At 43.1% G+C, this 21,078-nt stretch overlaps 2 protein-coding genes across 2 annotated transcripts in view; one reads left to right on the top strand and one right to left on the bottom strand.

The window, feature by feature from the left end:
* Nucleotides 1–5,135: 5,135 nt before the first annotated feature.
* On the top strand, nucleotides 5,136–12,413 carry ZCCHC9 (zinc finger CCHC-type containing 9). Its single transcript, XM_038170774.2, has 5 exons — nucleotides 5,136–5,604; nucleotides 6,067–6,217; nucleotides 6,497–6,589; nucleotides 7,854–7,922; nucleotides 10,642–12,413. Exons 1-5 carry the CDS (start codon nucleotides 5,299–5,301, stop codon nucleotides 10,755–10,757), a joined length of 735 nt encoding a protein of 244 aa, XP_038026702.1. The 5' UTR covers nucleotides 5,136–5,298; the 3' UTR covers nucleotides 10,758–12,413.
* Nucleotides 12,414–17,228: 4,815 nt separating this feature from the next.
* ACOT12 (acyl-CoA thioesterase 12) overlaps nucleotides 17,229–21,078 on the bottom strand; it is a 33,962-nt gene continuing 30,112 nt past the window's right edge. Inside the window, exons 13-15 of the mRNA XM_038170773.2 lie at nucleotides 20,107–20,235; nucleotides 18,819–18,945; nucleotides 17,229–17,936 (exon numbers count right to left, since the gene is read on the bottom strand). Coding sequence (XP_038026701.2) covers nucleotides 17,802–17,936; nucleotides 18,819–18,945; nucleotides 20,107–20,235 — 391 coding nt within the window. The 3' untranslated portion in view covers nucleotides 17,229–17,801. The remainder of the gene's footprint in view (nucleotides 17,937–18,818; nucleotides 18,946–20,106; nucleotides 20,236–21,078) is intronic.

Here is a 21,078-nt window from a genome sequence, read left to right on the forward strand (position 1 = left end):
ATTCAAGATACGCTAGATTCAGTGCCTTCAACTCTCTTCCATGAGATAGTAGTTCTTTGTTTCTTGCTTTGCCAGACAGCTGGCGAAACCTGAGCAATCTGTCAGCAAGATGTGAAATGCAGAGGTATGGCAGGCAGACAGCATCTCTTCAGAACAGACTGCCTCTCACAGAGACCACAGGGAAAGATCCTTTACTGACACCTGGTGGGTAAATCTGCACACTGCGTGTGGAGATGCGTTAGTGTAGAAGTGTGTCACAAATACTTGCAATGTAGAGAAAACAAACAGATATGAGCCTTTAGTTAAACATCCACGCCATGGCTTAGGTTCACAGACTGTTGACCTGGTTTGTTTATCTAGCCTGCTTCTCTTTCACTCTCCCAGACTGGCATGTCCTTAAGAAACCATTCACTCTCTCTTCCCGACTGTGATATTTTTAACCATTTGCTTGTCTCCAACAGATGGAGCTAGAAAGCATGGTTACTATCTACTTGCGTTATTTTATAGAAGGGAGGTGATACCGAACAGGAGATGATGCGAAACAAGACTGTTGCATGGATGACTTCTATTGTTACATTTGACACACCGATGTATTAACTGATTAGGCCAGGAAGTCAGGCAGATGCTAAAGAGGGAGATGGATCTGTGCAAAACAGGCCATGTTCCCTCGCCTGTTGAACTGCACCACAGCCTCTGCTAGCAAGCTGTGATTGTATGCCATTGCACTTGGCTCCCTGTCCCCAGATGCAGGGGCTTGTCTCCCTCTTCAAAACATGAGCAGACATTCATGCACTTTCTGGGTTGATAAACTGGTAGGAATTCCCACACTGGTCCTTGAGACATGAACTGACCGGAACCTGAAGCTGCAAAGTAGCTATTTACTCTAGCGAGAACTTCACGTTTCACCATCTTGACCTGCGTCTACTGAAGTTCTATTTTTCTTTCTTCTAGCACCTCAGTAGGTTGTCTTGTGTGTACCCCACTTTGGAGACCCCCGGACTATAGGTATGCAAATACTCTGAGAGGAGAATACAGATGTAGTAACAGGGCTATGTCACAGACATGCAGTCAGTCCACCCCTGTGAATTAAACAAATTTCTGCCAAGATAATCCTAGTTCTCAGTCAAGATAAATGGATACATAAATACATATATAAATATAGATATACACATTATGTATAAATATTTCATACTTCTCAATACAAACCACACAAAACCACTCTTTGCTGCAACTTACTGCATCTGCTTATCTGACATATAGCTGTAGTTCTGTGAAAAGTGTGTTGTATCAAACAGAGGTGTATGAGCTCTGTAACTGCTCTGCTTGGGTGAAAGTGGGAACTGGGCAATTTAAGGAAGTGCCAGTATCCCCAAAAGGAACTACAGCATATTATGTGTATATGCATTACTCTCCTAAAACCTGCAGGTGTTTAAATAAATAGAATTTCTGGACCGAGGATAATCCATCTGAGCAATTTCCTATAGAATGTCCTTTTGACCTAGGCAAAATAGACCACTTAACACATTCCTTGGAGTGCACAGGAACTAAGGTACTCCAATTGCAGTCCAAAAAGAAAAACAAAATCTTAAACCAGAAGTCTAAGACACTCTCAGGAGAAACTGAAACTTCAAATAAAGCAACTGGACAGTTAGAAAACCACCATGTGTTTTTGGAAAAGAAAAATTAATGTTATCTTATGAGAAAACAATGTTTCCTTAACAGGCAGCCATCAAAACTAACAACAGAGAAAACTTGTGCTATCATAACAGTGTGTAACAGTATTAGATTTACTATCCCACTTCACCTGAACCATGTTTTCCATGTTTTCATTCTGAGAAAGAAATAGCAAAGAGCAGTGTTTCTTCTGAGTGTGAAGTAAATAAATAAAATAGCTGACTACAGGCTAAACTTTAAAGGCTTCACTTCATCCAAACTCTTATAAACGTGCCTAAATATAAATACGTGAGTTGATCCAGCAACTCATTTAAGCACCTGTTAAATATCTTGAAGAATTAGAGTCACAAGCAACATAGCATGATGGAAAAACAGGGCAAGAGTCAGCAGAGCAGGCTTACTGAAGATGACGCAGCTTTGGTCACACCAAAGGGAGTCCACAAATAATTAAGTTTACATACAGAATATGAAACCATTTAGCACAGGCAAGAAAGACCCATCTCTCCCTACCCTCCCAGCCAAAAGGATCAGTAATCTGCTTGGTAATCTGTTGTAATTATAAAAATAAAACAAACAAACAAAAAAAGTTAACACCTGTTCAGGAGCCCTCGGAATACTGCAAACATAAAAGCATTTAAGCAAAAACAGGCGTTACTTGTTTGTTAAAAACGAGCCTTACTTGTTCCTTTCTTTCCTGAGGCTTAAATGAAAATTGTAACAACCAGAAAAATGTCATCTTGGCACTCTGGCAAGTAGTATTAACTATCCAAGGATCACAGGCAAAAAAAGAAAAAGAATGAACAAAGATACTATCCATCATATGTGAGAACAACTGAAGCCTCTGGCACTTCTTCAGCAGACAAAACTTCACTTTTTGAGGCTTGAGGATTATAAATATTATGAGCCAGAACAAAACCAAAGTCACTTGTCAAGCGTTGTGAAGTACTTGACAAGGTGACACGTTCAGTATCACAGTCATGCCTGTATCAAATGCCTGACTGCAGGGAGTGTCTTTATATTCCTTATCCACGTTCCCAGTCCTTCCTCAGGCCCCAAATCGGCACCTGCATCATCTCTGTCTTGTGGTGGAGCTGTGGACAGACCCTTTGCCTTCACTGTTCCTTCACAACTTCTTACTACCACATCCTTTTCACCTTTTTACATTTTTCACTCTCCTGAACCTGCATCACAATCTCTGTCTGGCGTTTGGCTGCTCTCATTCCTTGTGCTTGCCCTCCCAAATTGCCAGCACAGCTCCTGATGGCCCTTGCTCCACTCGCTGGCACTAGGGAGATGTATGTGGCTCTCTGGGCGAACTTGGGAAGGAATCCCCCAGGTGCTGCATTTCCAGCACCACCTGCAGGAACAGTTGTCACTGTAGGACCCTCCTGAGCTGGCTTGCTCAGGCAAAGAGATGTAAAGATGTAGCCAAACCCTACTTATTTCACAGTATTGCAAGTGTGCTTCCTCGGCCACACTTTTGCAAGAGCTGTTAGACATCTTCCCAAGATGTGCTGTTGCATGCAAAGAGAACAACTCCTCATGGACACGGATTGAGGAACACCAAGTCTGGCCCTGAATTATCGTATTTAATATAATAATGGATGAAGTGAAAAATTGAGAAAAGCATCTCTGAAGGAGGGAAAAGGATTCACTCATGCTCCTCTTTCTTTCTGTTTACTAACATCACACATTAAACAAAAAAATTTCCACTGCCTGCAAGCCTGGCTGGGGACCCAACTTGCCTATACGCATGCAAAAAAGACAGAATTCTGACTGCAGAAGGACATCACAATTAATACTTCAGCACAAAAGTAACAAAAGGAACCCCCTTCCCATCGCTCTTGCTGATGCTGCCCTTCAGATTTTCTCTGCACCCACCTCTGCATCAGTGAGGTGGCCCAAGGACTGTCTGCTGTGAGCTCAGTGAGGCGGCAGGAAGCTGCAGCCAAACAGAAAGCGGCTCCAAAGCGAAACTGGCAAGCAACCTGCATGCATCAGGAGGCATGCTGCTGCCTTTGCTCGGTGGAAATAAGCCAGCAGACAGATGGACAGACACAGATGTAATTAAATGTGTGTGTGTAGCACACTACAGTGTAGTTTTCCACTGCAAAAACACCTTCCGTTGCAAAAGCACAACTTTGTTTCTCACATAGCCTCTTTTCATTTGGCAAATAAATCAGCCTTTACCCCCTCTAATACATAAAATGAATCAGGCCACATATGCTAGATACAGACTAGCAAGTACTTCGCACCAGCTCTTTAAAAAAACCTCTAGTAAGTGTTTTAAAACCTTCTAACACAACAACGCACAGCTATTCATAAAATGCTGCCTAGTCAATGCATATCATACATATACCTTAAATGTGTATTACGTGTCCATCGGATCCCTAATTGCCTTTATTTCCCCTACCCTTGCACCAGTGCTGCCTGTTTCTAGTAGCAGCCTTTCATGCCTGTAAGAGTCACCTTTGGCCATTTCTAATCTACAGGGTTACCAGCAGCTGGAAAAAACAGGACCTCATTTTGTGGTTGAATGATAATTTCATTGGAAATTTGATATTTTTAGTTGTAAAATGAAATTCCAAGTCTCTCATGTTTTATTTCCCATCTTATTAAGAGTGGCTTCTAAGTGGCATTATTTGATTACTTTTACCTGCAGAAAATGCACCGTAGTTATTCCTAAATCTGTGCTGGTTCTTACCAGCAGCCACACAGTTTCATCGCAAGGACCAGCAAAATCACTGCACTCCTTGTGCACATCTCCCTCTAGTGGAAGAAAATACAGCAAGCCCATTTCTCCACGGAGACACAAGTATCAAAAATAAGCAATAAAGAGGGCATGGTGTCCAGCTGTTCTGTCCACTCTCCATCAGCTTTATCCACTCAAAAACAGTAACGGTGATCGAGGGAAATGCTAGTGTACTCTTCGTATTTTTAAACGTTTCTTCCATTGCTCTGCAGGGACTTATAACAATACAGTCTTGGAGGTTTAGTTTGTGAATTTAATGGTGCCGTTAAGAGAGTGGAAAGGTGTCATATATTATGCCTCAAAAAGCTGTGCCCTCAGAGGAAGACCAATGGACATTTTTCAGGTGCGGGTTTTGGATCCGTTCTGCTGCTACACAATAGAAGTCAGGGCTGCTTTAGCACCCCAGCCATCACTGCTGGTGGAAGATGAAGTCAACGTGAGGGCAACATGAACTGGACTGGTTTTACTGAAGGGTGAGAGATTTTGTAGTGGCATAACTACACCAGCACAGCCCCCTATCTGCAAGGAGTCTGGTTTAAAATCGTGAAGACTGTGAAGCACCAGAAAGCTGGGGCAGTGCTAAGCGCAGTAAAGCTTCGCTGGAGCAATCTGCGAAGACCACAGGACTGGGGCTGATGAGCCTGATAAGCGCTTATCGCCCCTCAGCCCCAGGCACCAGGCTGCCCCTATGGCTCCCCCCACAACATGGTGGCGGGCGGACATGACATGGCGCCCCGCCCCGCGGGGAGGGGACGGGACAGGGCTTCCGCCGGTTGCAGTTGCACACCAACGGCTGCAACGGCCGAGCTGCAACGGTAAACGGTAAATAAACGATAAACGGCAACGGCAGCAGCCCCCGCTTGCTGCCCGCCATGACGCGCTGGGCCCGCAAAGCCGCCGCCGAGGGGGGCAAGGCGCTGCCGGCCACCCCCTGGGAGGAGATGGCGACGGCGGCGCCGGCGAGGAAGAGGAGGAGGAAGAAGGAGTACGCGGACCGCGACGTGAACGGGTTCGCTGCCCACCTCAGGAGGGCGGCGGCGGGCGGCGAGCAGCAGCAGCAGCATGAGGAGGAGGAGAGGGGAGAGGAGGATGAGGAAGAGGAGGCGGCGGCCGCGAGGAAGGCGCTGCGGCGGGAGGGCCGGCGGCTGAGGCGGCAGGAGGCGAGGAGGAGCGCCATGGTGAGGGGGCGCCGCCGGTGCTGCCCCAGCGCGCAACTGGGGGCAGCGGGGGGAGACACGCTGATAATAATCAATAAACAGCCACCAGTTGAAAAATAATAATAATAGCCGATACTAATCTTGCTTGGTGATGGGCGTCTGGTAGTTACTCTGTGGCACGCCGCAGCATCTCTCCTGTCCTACCCGTATTGCTGCAGGGGGATGACCTGTTGGTACACCTGCCTCCTAACAACCCCCCTGACAAACTTATTTCATATTAGGGTAGCCTAAAACATCACTGCAGAGGTGCATTCAGTAGTGCCAATAAAGTTTCAGCCAGGAGAAATGGCGGCCTAGAGAAAATAGTGTGGGACATAAGCGATAATCAGATATTAACACCAAGTGATCTCTCTCATAAAGCTACCTATAAGTGCTGTTTTGCTCTGTGACGTGTTTACGAAAATGCAATTTTTATTTTCAAAGGTATGTTTCCACTGTAGGGAACCTGGCCACGGTGTTGCTGATTGCCCAGCGGTGCTTGAAAGTCAAGATATGGGCACAGGGATCTGTTACCGGTGCGGGTCCACAGAACACGACATCAGCAAATGCAAGGCAAAGATCGATCCAGCTGCTGGTACGGTTCAGAAATTGTGTTTCTCAGAGTATACTTTGGTGTGAGTTTTCTGACCACTGTAATAAAAGGTTTCTGTTTTAGCAACTTAACCTTTCTGAAGATGTAAGTTAATATGTTTAAAGGAATACAACATTAAAATAACACTATTTAACAGCATTGTGTTCATACCGTAGCATAATATTATATTATGGTATAATATTGTAATTGTGATGTTTTCAGAGTTGACTGTGACTCTGCAGAGTTTTTAATTTGTATCGTAAACTGTTTGGAATTTTGCAGGGGCATTTCCGTATGCAAAATGTTTTATCTGTGGCGAGATGGGGCATCTGTCAAGGTCATGTCCAGATAATCCCAAAGGATTGTATGCTGAAGGTGAGTGCAGAAACTTAACCGCAAACAAAATGCATTTTTCCTTCTTACCCAACACAGAGCAAAGTAACATTGCAAATTAATGACAGTGTTACTGAAAGGAATTTCCAGACGTCTTTTACTCTTGGTGAGAGCAGATTAATTCTGGGGAACTCAGTGCTAATGTTCGTTATCTAGGGATTTCTATTTTGGTTAAACAAGGAGGTGAAGTGCAAAGTATGAGAACTTGCTTGTGCTTGCAATTTCAAGAGAAACAAAGAAACCATAGTATCCTGTGTGCGTGTAGTCAATGAGTATTTAAATGTAAATACACCTAAGTATCTAGTAAAAAACATGCTGCTGGTCTGAGAAGGGACTTTATAACCTTTACTGCTTAACACTGTAAGAACAGAGAGAGGTGTTCACGCAAAACAAGATCTGTTGTAGTTACACGTGGAAGTCATTTGTTCCTTGTATGTAGGAGGTGACATTGTAAAAGATTAAAGGAAAATTAAGAGTTTAAAAACAGGTCGTGGCTTCAAGACAGTCTTAGAAATGTATTCTGAGAAATGAATGTCGTGTGTATGCTGCTTGACCACCCAGCAGCTTGGAGTCTTGACAGCTGAGGGTTGTTCATAGCAAAGGGCTCTCACATCATCATTTTACGTGTCTTTAATGAGAAACATCATCTAGGTTTGAAGATTCATTTAGATTCTGCTCTGCCTGTTGCTTCGTTTTTGTTGGCACTAGCAAATACCGCTCTGTTTGCTGGAGTCTTCCAGTACAGATTTGAAGTCCTGCAGACTCGTAAGGGTGATTTTACAATACAGTTGGATCGGAAGAAAAGCATCTTTGAAGGCATTATACTTCTCATAATCCAGGCATTGAAACTGACTTCATATTTTATAGCTCAGTACCTGCTGTTGGGTTAAGTACTGCTCTGGAGCTCCTGTTACTTTCAAAAGGTCCTTTGAATAATTGAATTAAAGCAGAATTATGTTGTTCTGTCTAAAAAAGAGACGGGTTACAGATGGATGTGTCTCTCTGTCAGAGACCGACAGTACGAGGAAGCTGTGCATGCAGGCTCCTAAAGCTGTCTGCTTGTCAGCTCCGCAGTGCCACGTGTAGGAATGCTGACCTGTCTGTAGGGACGTTTCTTTATCTTATTCATCGGTTGTCACTTCAGAACAGCAAAACAAGATTTTTTAATGTACATGTAACAGTAAAACAGCGATTCTGTTTTATTTTGTTTTTCAAATGAGTAACAACCTTCTCTCTCTTTTAACAGGGGGCTGCTGCAAACTCTGTGGCTCTGTGGAGCACTTCAGAAAAGACTGTCCGGAGAACAAGAACTTAGGTGAGATGAAAGGGGCTGAATAGAGTGGAGTCTGAATGTGCAGTCATGTTTGTTTGCTGCTTTGCCTTGACTTTGGTCAGGAAGAAAAGGCTTTGAGAAGAGAATTTGCAGACAGCACAGATGACTTCCCTTTGGAAATGTGCCCTTATATTAAGGGATGTGTTAAGGGAAGGAGACATTAAGCTGCAGTGCAAAATACGAACATTCAGTTCAAAAAAAAAATCTAGCTTTTGGGTTTCTGAAGGTAATGTGACCAAATGTGTGTGCGTAAGCAAGTATTTATGCTGCTGCTCATAGCACTAGCAGCCACAGAAGAAAATGGCCAGAAGAGGTTTCTTCTTTTGGCGATTCTCGTGAAGTGGTAGAACAGCACATAATGTCAGTTGCAGCGTGGTGATACTGGCAGCTGGCACTAGCTGCTTGTGCAGGCAGGTGTTTGAATTATAAACAACAGGAGAGTCAGAGGAGAGTGGAGGTCTGTCCTCCTGGTCTCACCAGCTGATAAGTGGCTTCTTTGTGTTCTGTGATTTACCTGTGTGGGTGGAAAAATCTGTTAAAAATCTCCCTGGCTGATTAGCTCGGCTCTTTGAATAAAGTGTATGGTTTTATCTGAGCTCTCCCTTCAGGTAAGGCCATTGATAGAAAGCACTTTGAGTGATCTGCTCCCTTTTTCACTGTTAATTCCCTTTTTACCTCCTGACAAATCAGTTTGCACTAAATTCATCAGTACATGTTACACACTGTAATACTTCCATTATTAATGAATATATTGCAAAGGGAAGTACAATTTGCAGATCAGGCTATGGAATAATAGTATTTCCTTTTCCTAAATTATTAGAGACAGGAGAAATCTGCTCCTGCGCTTCCATACATATTTATATTTATTTTATCTATCTTTTGTATAAAAGATTGTGCTAAGGAAGGCAAAACCAACAAACAAGGATTTGAAGAATGGCACTGTTGTTGGAGTGATGAAACATTATTTTTTGTGCTTTGTTTGAATGGCCTACGGAATTTTGGGGTTAATAATGTGTCATGAACTTTTGTGTAATTGGTGAGAAATATTTATGGAGATGATAGAGGTATCTACAGGATCAGATACAAAAGAGCCACTGAAGTATACGTGATAGTGTAGGCATTGTATGAGAGAGCAGATGTAGCATTATAGATGTGTTCTGGTGTAATAGCTCACAAGAAGTGAGATTCAGTCTTAACTGGTCACAGAAGTTTCTGATAGGAAAATTAAATTTTTCACCGAACTTTCCCTCACAAATACCAAAGGTGAGCCAGCTGTTGGCATGGCAGCGTTGCGCTGGCAGCACTTATCAGCTGAAAGGGTGCAGAGCTGGTACGCAGGGGGACACGAAAACAACCTGCAGAAGATGCTCGTCACTTGGGAGGTGCGGTCACTAAACCTGCCTGGTCCAGCCCCAAACTGCTGAAGATGTAACAGGTGGGGTTAGCGTGCCAAGGCCTGCATATAAATATATGAGACAGTTAATGAGAACTAACAAGTGCTAATTTGTAGAGCCACTGTCTTTCCGCAGACAAAGTATGAAAAATAAAAGCTGCAACTCTTTTTGCTCTCTGGCACTTGAATTACATGTGAAGCAGAACTGGATTTTTTTTCTGTCCATTTTTGGAGAAGCTTTATGTCCATCATGAAGATCAACAGATGCTGTTTAATTTCCATGGGGATATATTAGGCTTTACACTGACGTTTCAAAACTGGTATTGCTGGTTTAAAATGGTCAAATTAATTTGAACTGTGACATCATGGGTAAGAATTGTAGTATTCTTTGAAAGCAGTTCGTGCCATGCAGAGTGGTTTCAGATAAATTACAGAAAGGTAACTGATAGCTGGCAAAGAAGCTGAGGCACAAAAGTGTATTGTTTCTTCAAGTGGAGCTATTTGAGCCCCTCTAACATACAGAAGTTAATCCAAGTAAACGTTGATTTAACAGTGTGATATTCTTGGCGCTATTTGGTTTGTAGCTCTCAGGTAGTCATTCAGAAAAGAAACATGAGGGTGACGGAGCACTGGGACAGGCTGCCCAGGGAGGTTGTGGAGTCTCCTTCTCTGGAGATATTTGAGGCCTGTCTGGACGCCTACCTGGGCAGCCTGCTCTGAGGAACCTGCTTTGGTAGAAGGGTTGGACCCGGTGATCTTTCGAGGTCCCTTCCAACCCCTCCAGTTCTGTGATTCTGTGATGTGTTGGTGACCAGTGTTTTCTCTAGGACAGGGAACTTAACTGGTCAAAATATCACTTAAATGGCAAAAGGATGGTGTTTATTAAATGCAGGGGTATAAGACAAGAAGAGTAGATTATCTTCTATTGTGGCTCTTCAAGCATGGTTTTTTCAAGATCTTTCCTTTTTATCCAGGGGTGACTGACATATCCTGAAATCTTCATTGCATGAGTAATTAGGACTTACAGGAGAGTTAGTGTATCTTCTGCATACACTCTGGATGTTTCTTTGGACAGTCAAGTAGCAAAAAATGCTTTCTGATGATTTCTAAAGATGGGAAATTGGTGTGGATGAAGAAATGGAGTTTACAAAACACAAATTTAAAAGAAGAAGAGTTGTGTAAAGGAGCTAGCTTCAGACCCAGAAGGAAACTGACAGGCCCTTGTGGGCCAACTCTTCCCCAAATGTGAAAGTTTGATCTGACGCTGCTGCTTAGCCTCTCCGTAACCTCTTGTCTCCTGCTCCACAGATCAGGTTACTGTTGGGCGATGGGCCACTGGAATGAGTGCTGATTATGAAGAAGTTACAGAAACACCCAAGCCGCAAATACCCAAAGTGAAAGCACCGAAGGTTGTTAATTTCTGAAGGCCTCTGTTGGATGCTAAGCCACAGCTACAGCTTCACTTCAGAGTGGGACTGCTAGAGTGGACTGAACTGCAGGTTCCAGAAAATCGAGCGGACTGTTGCTGCTGAAGTTGTGTCCCTGATTTTTCAGTTTGCCTCCCAGACTCATCTAGCTTACTGAAAAACTGGGAACAGCAGAAATGCAGCAAGCGGGTATTTCATTTTTATATATTTTTGCAGAAATACAGCTTTCTGTCTGATTCACATTCCCTCGTATGGCTAGTTCTCTGAAGGGGGAACTCTTGAGGAGAAAAATCGGTTTCCTCTCATAACACAAATCTGGTTGCAGTAACCACACATGGCACCTGCCCTGTATCACGCGGGTTTATGACCCGTGGATCCAGCTGGTCAGGAGGGTTAACTAACGAGTGCTGCTGCTGTCGGGTATGAATACAGTTGTGCTGATCTTGAGAGTCTTTCTGCATTTCTCTGAAAGTGATTGTGGGTATGTTCTAACCACTCTTGTTGGGTTCTAGTGTGCCTTCTAGGAAGTGATTTTGTGCTCTGCATGCACACACGTGACTTGTCTTACAGCAAAGTTATCGGGTAAGCCCTACAGAGCTGTGCGAGTCCTGCCTTCTGTCTGGAGAGCTTAGGGGTGCAATTCCTTCTGTTCGTGGTAGATCAGCTCAGGATGGATGTGCATTGATCTGATAGTTGATGTGTGTTTAATTATCTGAGCACTTATTCACTAATGAGCTGAATCATGCCCTTCCTCTGATACCCATCATGAAATACACCTGAAAATAGTTGGAGGGCAAGTGAGCAGCTTGCTTAGTTTGTTTACTTTTTTATGGAAAGGGTTCAGAAATCTTGCTCTTCAGTATTTCTGATCCTTTGGGTTTTACTCTTTATTTAAACATGCTTGCCTAATGGCAGATTTATTATTAAATGAAAGTGCAGCCTGCACTTGGAAAAACTGGTACTTGTAACAAAAGTCACTTAAGCCAACAGAGAATGGAGTGCCTGCAGCAACTCTCAAAATACTCTCCCGATTCATCCTGTGCAGTCAACAGTGGTAGACTTTTACTTGTGTCTAATTACCTGATCTAAGATGAGAAGTTAACCCCGAGCCCATCTCACGTGCTGCTTTTCACTGTGAGGCAGTGTTGTGTCGCAGCGCTGGCAGGTGCTGTGTGGGATCTCTGTGCATCGCCCCTGCACTGTGCAGCGTGGGCTCAGTGCCCGCACCGCTGGGCTTCCTCGTGCTGCACTTCTGCAGCGCTGCCCCAGGACAGATGCAGCACTTTGGTGCTCCAGAAGTCTTAAAAGTGCCTTCTAACAGCTTCAGCTGTCCTGACATAGTGATGAGCAACAGTCTTTGAGGGAAAGCTAGCTGCTAATAAAGCTGTTGCATAAGAATCGATTTGTCCTTTAAATAAATGTCCTAACAGTCCGTACAGTGCGCTGTCAAGAATGTGAAAGTAACAGCAAACTTGAGCTCAGAGCAGGTTTTCAAGATTCTTAGCACCAAGCACTGAATCTATGGGTTTGGGATTTACATTTCTTAAAGCAAGAACTAAACAAAACACAAACAAAAGGAATTTAATTGTCTCAATACATGTTTTGTATATGCCCTGTTTTGTTTTAAATAAAATGCTGGTAAAGAATACCTTAGGTAGAGGTCTTGTTCTAGGCTTTGCTAGAAGTTCTGCTTTGGGTTTAACGGCAGGTAACAGCGTATGCATACTCCATTTATAATAATCAGAGCACCCACTTAAATGGGCAAGAGGGGGGGACTTGGATGAAATAAAGGATTAATTACCAAGTTTTCATTAACATTGATTGAAACTCAAAGCTGCAACAGACATTCCAGCTTAAAAGGTGTTTCCCTTCCTAGTATATGGAAGGAAGATTAAAAGGAAGACTTTTTTACCAGGAAGACTGAAGGGCAGTTGTGGCAATGGAAGCCATGTATGGAGCTGTGGATTAGCCTTTGAATTTTGGGTTTCATAAGATGGAGCACAAAACGAGGTGCTGAAATACTTGTGCTCTGCTGTATAACAGGCTGAGGTCAGGCTCTCCCTAGCCGCTTTACTCAGGGGATTGTGTTCCCTGCACATACGCAGAGCTGAACGTTAGGTGTCTCTGCTGGCTAAAAAATGGGACTGCAAAGACTTCCCTGCCTGCTCCAGGGCTTCTGTCCGCACGCAGCGAGCAGCAGCACGGCAGAGCGCTGAGCCGTGCAGCGCGCACAGGGGTCAACCCTGCTGCTCCAGCCACCCCGGGGGGGGAAGGAGCCTGCCCTGCTCAGGCCTCAGCAGCCTTCGTGCTGGGGACGGGGCTGCCCTGAGCCCGCAGCCCTCCCTTGCTGGATGCATCTTACCCACATTATAATAATCGTGATCCAAAATAAGGGTCTGCATCCAGAGGGTCATCTTCAGAGCCAGAGATCCTTCCCCAGTTTGCTTGTTCTATCACTAGTGCAAACGTTTCTCCGTGTTGTAGGGCGTATAGTGCCTGGCATCACCACGAGGTAACAGAAGATGCCCTAATTTTGCTCACTCTTTGTTTCAGTGCAACGCCGTACCCAGGTGGAGTGCCCCGCTGAGGGGCCGGCTGACCCTGCTAATGCACGTAAGAGCTTCCAGGGCAAGAGCAGGTGCCTCTTGCAGTGCAGGTAGTTGATGTCATGCAAAATTTGCAGGTATATCGTAATCCACAGATCAGCAACAAAAGCTTTGATTTGGTTACAGGTTAAACTGAAGATGTAATTTACTTAAGTGGGACCTGGATGAGATGCTTAGAGCTCTCATTCTACCAATTATCAGACTTCAGAGAGATAAACGGCACAGCTACGGTTCACGTGTTTTGATCCTCTTAACCCACCCCTTCATTCACGTTACGATTTAACTGCAGGTGATCTTACAGGCTTTTTGAGCAAGGGACTTTTGCATGGAAAAAAATTAAAACAGAAAACAACAGACACACCACAATAAAACGTCTGAAACTATTCTCCCTCTTCATGTATGAGGGAATGTATCCAAGACTCTTCCCTCTCTACAAGAATTGGCTGCCAGCGGAGCAATCTGGTTTAGAACTGGGGGTCACAGCACTTATGGAGGAGGCCAGCAGCCCCCCATCATCACCACAAACCCGTCTGCCTGGAGCCAGGTGTGAGAAACACCTCAAATAATTTTCTTCACACAGACTCTTTCTTCTGTGAAGCTATTTAATTCGTGATTGCAGTACCGGGCATCCTGTCAATCAGGAGCACATTTTAGTAAAATTATAACCTTTATTCCCTACTACCCGATGCCTGATCACCTCCCCTATTTCCTCAGTGGCAGAGTACTACAGGTTCACAAGCTACTCGACACTCCTCTATACCATGTGTCTACCTCTATACCTCTGTGTATCCTCTATATGTACAATTTTTCTTTTTTTCAACCCTTTAATTTCTCCTTTCTTATGTTTCGAGAACCTGTGATCTTTGTTTTAGTGTTCCCACACTGCTCATCCTGTTTGCCTCGAGCTTCCGCCTTATTTTGGAGCAGTGAGCTCCTACTGTCCACTTACCTATTTAGCATTTCTCCTTACTATGACTGCACAACTACCTTGGAATACAGAAAAGTAATTCTCTACTGCAAAAACACAACTTAGTTTCTCACAATTCCCCCCCTCTTCTTTTCTTACCCCTATTGTTGTTTTTGCACCTCTTCACATACTACTTTATTTTTGAGTTTTTCCAACATAAAGGTGCAATATTCTTCTTTGGCTGTCAGGGGGGATGACCGATATACAATGCCATTATTATTACGATACCAACAAACAGTTGTTTGAGCCAATTCTATTCAGGTAATCACGAAATTAGTTTCTCCAAAATGTTTCTAAATCCCCAGGAATTGTCATCTTGAGTTGCTCTATGTAGTTTTACCAGTTTTAACCTTAAAAGTTGGAACTTGGCACAGTCTGTCCCCCTCAGGCTGCAGTTTCAGCTCTCCATGTTTGCATCAGATCCCAGTCTCCTGCTCGGAATGGATGGATCGGGGCTTACAAGGGTGGGGTTTGAGCTAACAGTCCCAGGGCCCTGAAAGATGACAAAGAGGACGACAGCCCGAGTATATCGCTCTTAAGAAAAGCATCTTTTGTCTCAAATTGAGGTAATTCATTCCCTTTGTCCACGGACAGCAATCCAAATAATATTTCATACGGTGAAACTCCCACATCTGTTCTTGGTGCAGTTTGAATTTGGAGAAGTGCCAAAGGTCAGCACTTCGTCTGGGGAAGCCGAATTTCCAGAACTTTGTCCATTGCTGCTTACTGTCTGATCCTCTCCAGAAGAGGAAGGATGCCAAGGAGTGTGAAATTGCCACTTAATTCCTAGAGTCCGCGTTAGCCCTCACAATATTTCTGGCATAAAGTGATTTCCTTGGTCAGAGTCAGTATTTTCAACAATTCCATACCTGGGAGTTATTTGTTCTGGAATTACTGTACTTACTGTGTTCGCAGTAGCAGATACTGAAGGGAAAGCTTCCACCCACCCTGACAAATGATCGACCAAGACTAACAAGTATTTAAATCTACCTACTCCAAGGAGCTCAGTAAGATCTACCTGTACATTTTGGAAGCATTGAATTCCTGGTTCTCACCCCCCATTGGGCTGACTGCGGATAATTTTCCTATTTACCTTTTGACATACAAATCCTGTGCATTTGTTCAGCCAGAGTATATATTATATATATAAATTCCTACACTTACCTCTTTCCAAAGCACCGCGTCACACGTTGCTTGAATTCCCCAATGACCCTCCTGATGTCAAACAGTTAATATTTGCCTCATTAGCACTTTTTTCAGCATTTCTCTCCTATCAGGGAGAGAATCTGTTTTCCTTTGGACTTTTTGACTCCTAATTCCTTAAGAACCTCTTTCTCTTAAAACTTTTGCTTCATTTTAGTTTTGAGTAGGGGTAGCTCAACAGTTCCCTGAATCCTCTCTGGATTTATTTTTCATTCCCCCTCAAACACTAGGTGCCCTAAATACTTGACTTCTCCTTCTATGTATTGTAATTTATTTTCCAATACTCCCAAGCCCTGTTTTCCCAGAAAGTTGAATAGCTTGTTAGTGGCTTCCTTCACAGCTGTTTTCTCCTGTCCTAACAATAAAAGATCATACACATATTGTCATATTGTAACAGTAACACCCCCCCTGGAGGTTGGAATTACTCCAAAATTTGTTCTAGAACTTGCCCAAATAAATTGGTGGCCCTGTAAGCCCCTGAGGTAAAATTGTCCATCTGCATTGCTGCTTCCACCACATTTCAGGGTCTTTCCACTCACAGGCAAATATATCTTTGCTCTCAGGGTCTGAGAGCACCCCATTAATAACACCATTATTCCAGTCTAACAATTTACTATTTGAATGCCCAGTTTCATTATCAAATCCTTTCCCAACAAGTTAGTCCCTGCCTCGGGCACATACAATAATTGCCCAGTGATCGTTCTGTCCCTAGTCTCAGCTCGGTGTCCCCAAAAAGTGGCACTGTTATCCCAGCCCCTTCTACCCCCATCACATTCTCCAAATGGCTCTCTTTAGGCACAATCCCGGGGTCCCCACCCCCACCTTGCTGACTCTTGCATCCCTTAATCCCCAGCTCTTCCCGACATGCTGCTGTGGACTTTACCACCCACAGGGTACCACACGCCCTCACCTAGGATGAGGACAGAGGTGGGGCGTGCTGCCGAGCACCTCACCTCACCTCACTGTGCTCGGGGTACCATACACCCAAGGGCCCAAACCCCCGAGACTCTCTTTCACTCCTCTCCTCTCTCTTTCACTTCATCCCTCTCCAGCCGAGGGGACTTTGTTCATCCCCTTGCAGGACCACCAAGCCTCATGAATTGGGAATTCACATTCACTCTGCACTAAAAGTGTGTCTCATTCACGCTCACACTCATTCACACCAGAGTCTCGCTGAGCCCAACCCAAGGCAAGATACAGTAAAGTTTCCCTTACCTTGGTCCATGCACGGCTTCCCGGTGTGGGTTATCAGCAGTAATCCCCGTGCCTGTTCCCGATCCAGGCTGGTCCATCTCTGGGCTGTGCCTGAGTATGTCAGTGCTGGCTTCCCTTCTCCCCAGAGTTTCACAGAGCCTGTCTTCAGATTAACAGCCTTGGTCCTTTGCCGGCCGTACCGAGACCACCCACCACCCACAACGGGACTGCTGAAATCAGCGGGGTGCACCTTCCTGTCTGTGGTGGCGAGAAATCTTCAGCAGGTGACAAGATCCCGGACAATCCCCAACATTGTGAGCAACATCTCACATAATTTTCTTCAGACAGGATCTTCTGTGAAGCTATTCTATTCGCCATTGCCATCGTGAATAAAATATCTTCACAGAAGATCCCGTCTGAAGAAAATCATGCGAGATGTTTCTCACACAGGTCTGAACCTCTTCCAGAGAGAGTGTAATAAAAATCATGATCGATGTGTAACCTGAAAAGCCATAATTTATTGAAAATCACAGATAAGCTACAAGCATTGACACATAAACATTTGCAAACACTAATTTAATTTAGGGTATGATAGGTTTACATACAATGCATGTGCAAGAACCTAGACACATAGGCCAGGGCACTGGATAAGCTACTTAGTAGTACTTAGAGTACTTAGAGCAGGTTCTCTGAAATCTAGACAGATGAGAGTTTACTGATTTAAAGCTGACTGGGTGCCACTAGGTTCAATACAGCAGTGTAATAATGAAAATGAAATAGTCTTATAAGCTGCAGTTCTAAGTTCTGTTGGGCCAATCAAAATTCATTAATGCATTCAAGTGCAGACTCTGTGCCTTAATCTTTTTTAGATTAAAAACTTGAATTTAGAGCATAAGGCCTAACCTTAATTTGATACAAAATCCTCCTGCTAGATATCCTCTGGTTCAAGCCCAGTATCAGCTGCATGACCCGAAGTAATTAAGATGTAGAAGGATGATCAACGCACATGCAAGAATTTAAACCAGAATTGCTTGATAATCTTTAGCGCTCTCCAGAAATTTGTTTTTAACTTCAGCACTTGCTGCCTTTCTGCTCCAAGAACTTTATACACTCCAAAGCAGCGTCTTCAATGGAGTTTGATGAACCAGTAAGATTTGCAGCTAAGTAGGGCATAACACCTGATGTCATTTGATTGAAGTAACACACCTGTTTAAATATAAATAAAAAAATAAAAACCCTCTGGACTGCAATAGTTGGTCTTTTTTTTTTTTTTCCAGACCCTAGCTGAGTATCAAAGTTTTTATGGAGAAGCACAGAAACACATAGTACTTTTAGGCAATAGAAACTGAAGGCATAAATTAGCAAAAACAAAGTCTTTTTTATAGGCCTCTGAGGATCTTAGTGCCTGTCCTCACTACCGGCAGGGCCTCAAGCATGTAAGTGAATGTACACACCAATGCAGCAAGAAACATTGCATAATTTGTAAAATATATCATAGAATCATATAATGTCCTGAGCTGGAAGGGCCCCAGAAGGATCATTGGGTACGACTCCTATAGGTGTGCTTTATGAACAAAGCTGTTGTCTGAAAAAAGAATCCCAGCCACTGATAGATGCTGCTTTCAGACACGCATTTTCTTAAATTTAGAAGTTATTTTTTCCCCTGGAAAAGTACAGAAGAGAGGGACACTGCCATTCGTCCAGGAATGGCATTCAGATTGCATAATTTCTAACATATAAGACCAGCTATTTAATCTGAACTCATTCTTTGGGATTTGTCTGAAGGCAACAGGCACCAACAGACACCGTGCCTTCTAGATTATTTTAGGACTGAATGAATTACCCTCCAGAAGTCCTAGTCCCTCTTCAGCACTGAGTTTAACTTCATTCCTAACCTTCAGATTGGCCAAAGGTGAGCAAAACAAATTCCACTTTGTGGAATAAAGAACATCTTTCCTAACCAAACTGAAGTCTGGGGAAACCGACTCATTTATTTTGTTGCATTTCTGCTGTTCTAGATTGCCAGCGCAAATGAGATGACATGCACATGTAAAAGAAGGCACAGCCGAGGCCTGCAGGGCGACTCACCGTACAGGAGCTGTCGCTGTCACTGTAGATCTGGAATCCTGCACAAAGAATTTCACTTCTGCAGTATTCTGGGGAAGGCGGCTTAGACGTGAGGGTAACTGACTTCACAGCTACTACATAGGGTTCACTGCAGTGCAAGGGGAAGAATCAAACTTCTATTTTAACAAGATATTAAAAAAATGCATGTAAAGGGCTAGAAGAACAGAGTATGAATTTTTTCTTTGAGAAGCATAAATAGCTATACCAAAGATGCCATTTTTATACAAAGGCAAATATGCCTCTGTATTTTGAAGGCTCATTAAAAGGCTCAGGTTCTCCTGAGTCTCATTAAGGCTTTGTCACAGACTCCAATCAAGAAGACTTCTGTGGAAAGCCACAGAACCACCACCCACATACAACACCCCCTTTCTTTTTTTCATTTTTCTTTTTTTTTTTTTTTTTTCATTTATTCAGCTCTCCAGGAACCAAGTTCACAGGAACAGGGCCTAGGAGCAACCCTTACTAAGGGGATGTGGAGTATGGCCCCAGCAGAGGTAAACATGATCCAAGTCCCAGATGTGTGGGGGGAAAAAAAGCACAGCACAGAACACTATTTACAAGCAATGTTCTGTTAACATAAAGAATTACTAAATATAACAAAATAAAGTGGGAATAAAGAATGATAAGCACAAAGTAGACCAAATGGCCCCATTTATCCATGTTTCATTATGCAAGAACAAAGGGAAATCTAATGAAAAAGAAAAATCAATGTACATTAAACCAATCAACTGAATTTTTAAACCATGTTCAGCAGCAGTGTTTACTGAAACAATAAATGCATCACGCTGAGGTTTCAAGAAATGCCAAACATTTAATTGAGAAAAATTCTCCAGAATTGCATTAAATAGGACTACAGAGTCACTTAAAGAAACTCCTACATGTAATCATGTGCTTCAGCACACTGGCAGAGCCTCCAGGATATTACTTTTTCCACATTTCCTGTTTGGAATTCTGACCCATTTTCTCTCTGGATGGACCATTCCTGAAGGGTCACTATCAAAGAAGCAACACAGGACTATGCTCCAAATCTGTGATGCTCTCAATTCACTTCATTGCTTCTTCCATTTTCAAAATAAATCTCATTGTGCAGACTCAGGCATCAACAGATATTTTAAATCAGCTACCAATCCAATTTCTTAAAAAAACAAATGAAGTTTTTGTCACCAAACAACAGGCATGATAGAGGTCAGCAGTAATCAAAACCGTGGCTCCAAAGCACTCACAGTTCAACTTGAAATGGTATGCTTACCTAGGTTTACACGGTTGCCTTTGAGACACAAGAATCACAAAGTCACGGGGTTTATGGCCAGTCATGGGTGGAGATGTAACATAATATATATTCTCATCTTCATTCACAGCCTGTAGGACCTCGCAAGTTCTGCAAGTACATTTAATACACACACGCTGGAACTGTCACATTCAATGGCATCTCTTATCAAAAGCACAGTACCAACATATATTCCAGCCTCTCACATACTACCCATTTCTACTTGGAATGACGTTAGCTTGCATGACATAATACCTGCTGATTGACCAAACACTGTCCATCTGACATGCCAATGGTGCAATAGTCAGAAAACATTAGAAAAATTTTATTCAAGGTTGTGTTCTGCTGTGTTCAGAAGGTGCCACCCAGTAGGACATACTCTTTCACTCTCTTGGAAGTACTGATCACTATCTCTTAGTTCTCAATACTGGAAAAAAAAAAACACCTCAGCATTATCCTTTGCACATCTTCTACTGCCTTAGCAATGAACACTGCTAAGTTTGTATTCGGTTTTAACTAGTAAATTGGACTTCATGGTAGTCATAAGGCATCTGAGATTTTCGCTTTAGATATGGAAAAGCAACACAACATTTGTTCAGATTTCATATTTTAAGCCTTAAATGAAGAAGATGTTAATTCTTAAATATTCTCGGGTCTCCACTCACTTTCTAATAAAAATCTTTCAAGACAGAATAACTAATTGAAAAAGTTTCTATGTCAAGAAAATATTCACCTAATCAAACTGGTATCATATCAATTCCCTCGTCTCTAGTCATTATTCTACACCATGTAAGGTAGATTAAAAAATGCCTTTTACAGCTAGTCTGAAACCCATTCCAATTTAGACACACTTTATAAGATGTAATTTTTCATAAAAAGTGAATTTTGAAGATCCCCATTTCTTGATTTCTCACTTTGACTGCATGGTGAAGCTGGGAATCAGCATCCTAAACA

This window comes from Anas platyrhynchos, chromosome Z (assembly GCF_047663525.1).
Source record: "Anas platyrhynchos isolate ZD024472 breed Pekin duck chromosome Z, IASCAAS_PekinDuck_T2T, whole genome shotgun sequence".
NCBI classification, from domain to species: Eukaryota; Metazoa; Chordata; class Aves; order Anseriformes; family Anatidae; genus Anas; species Anas platyrhynchos.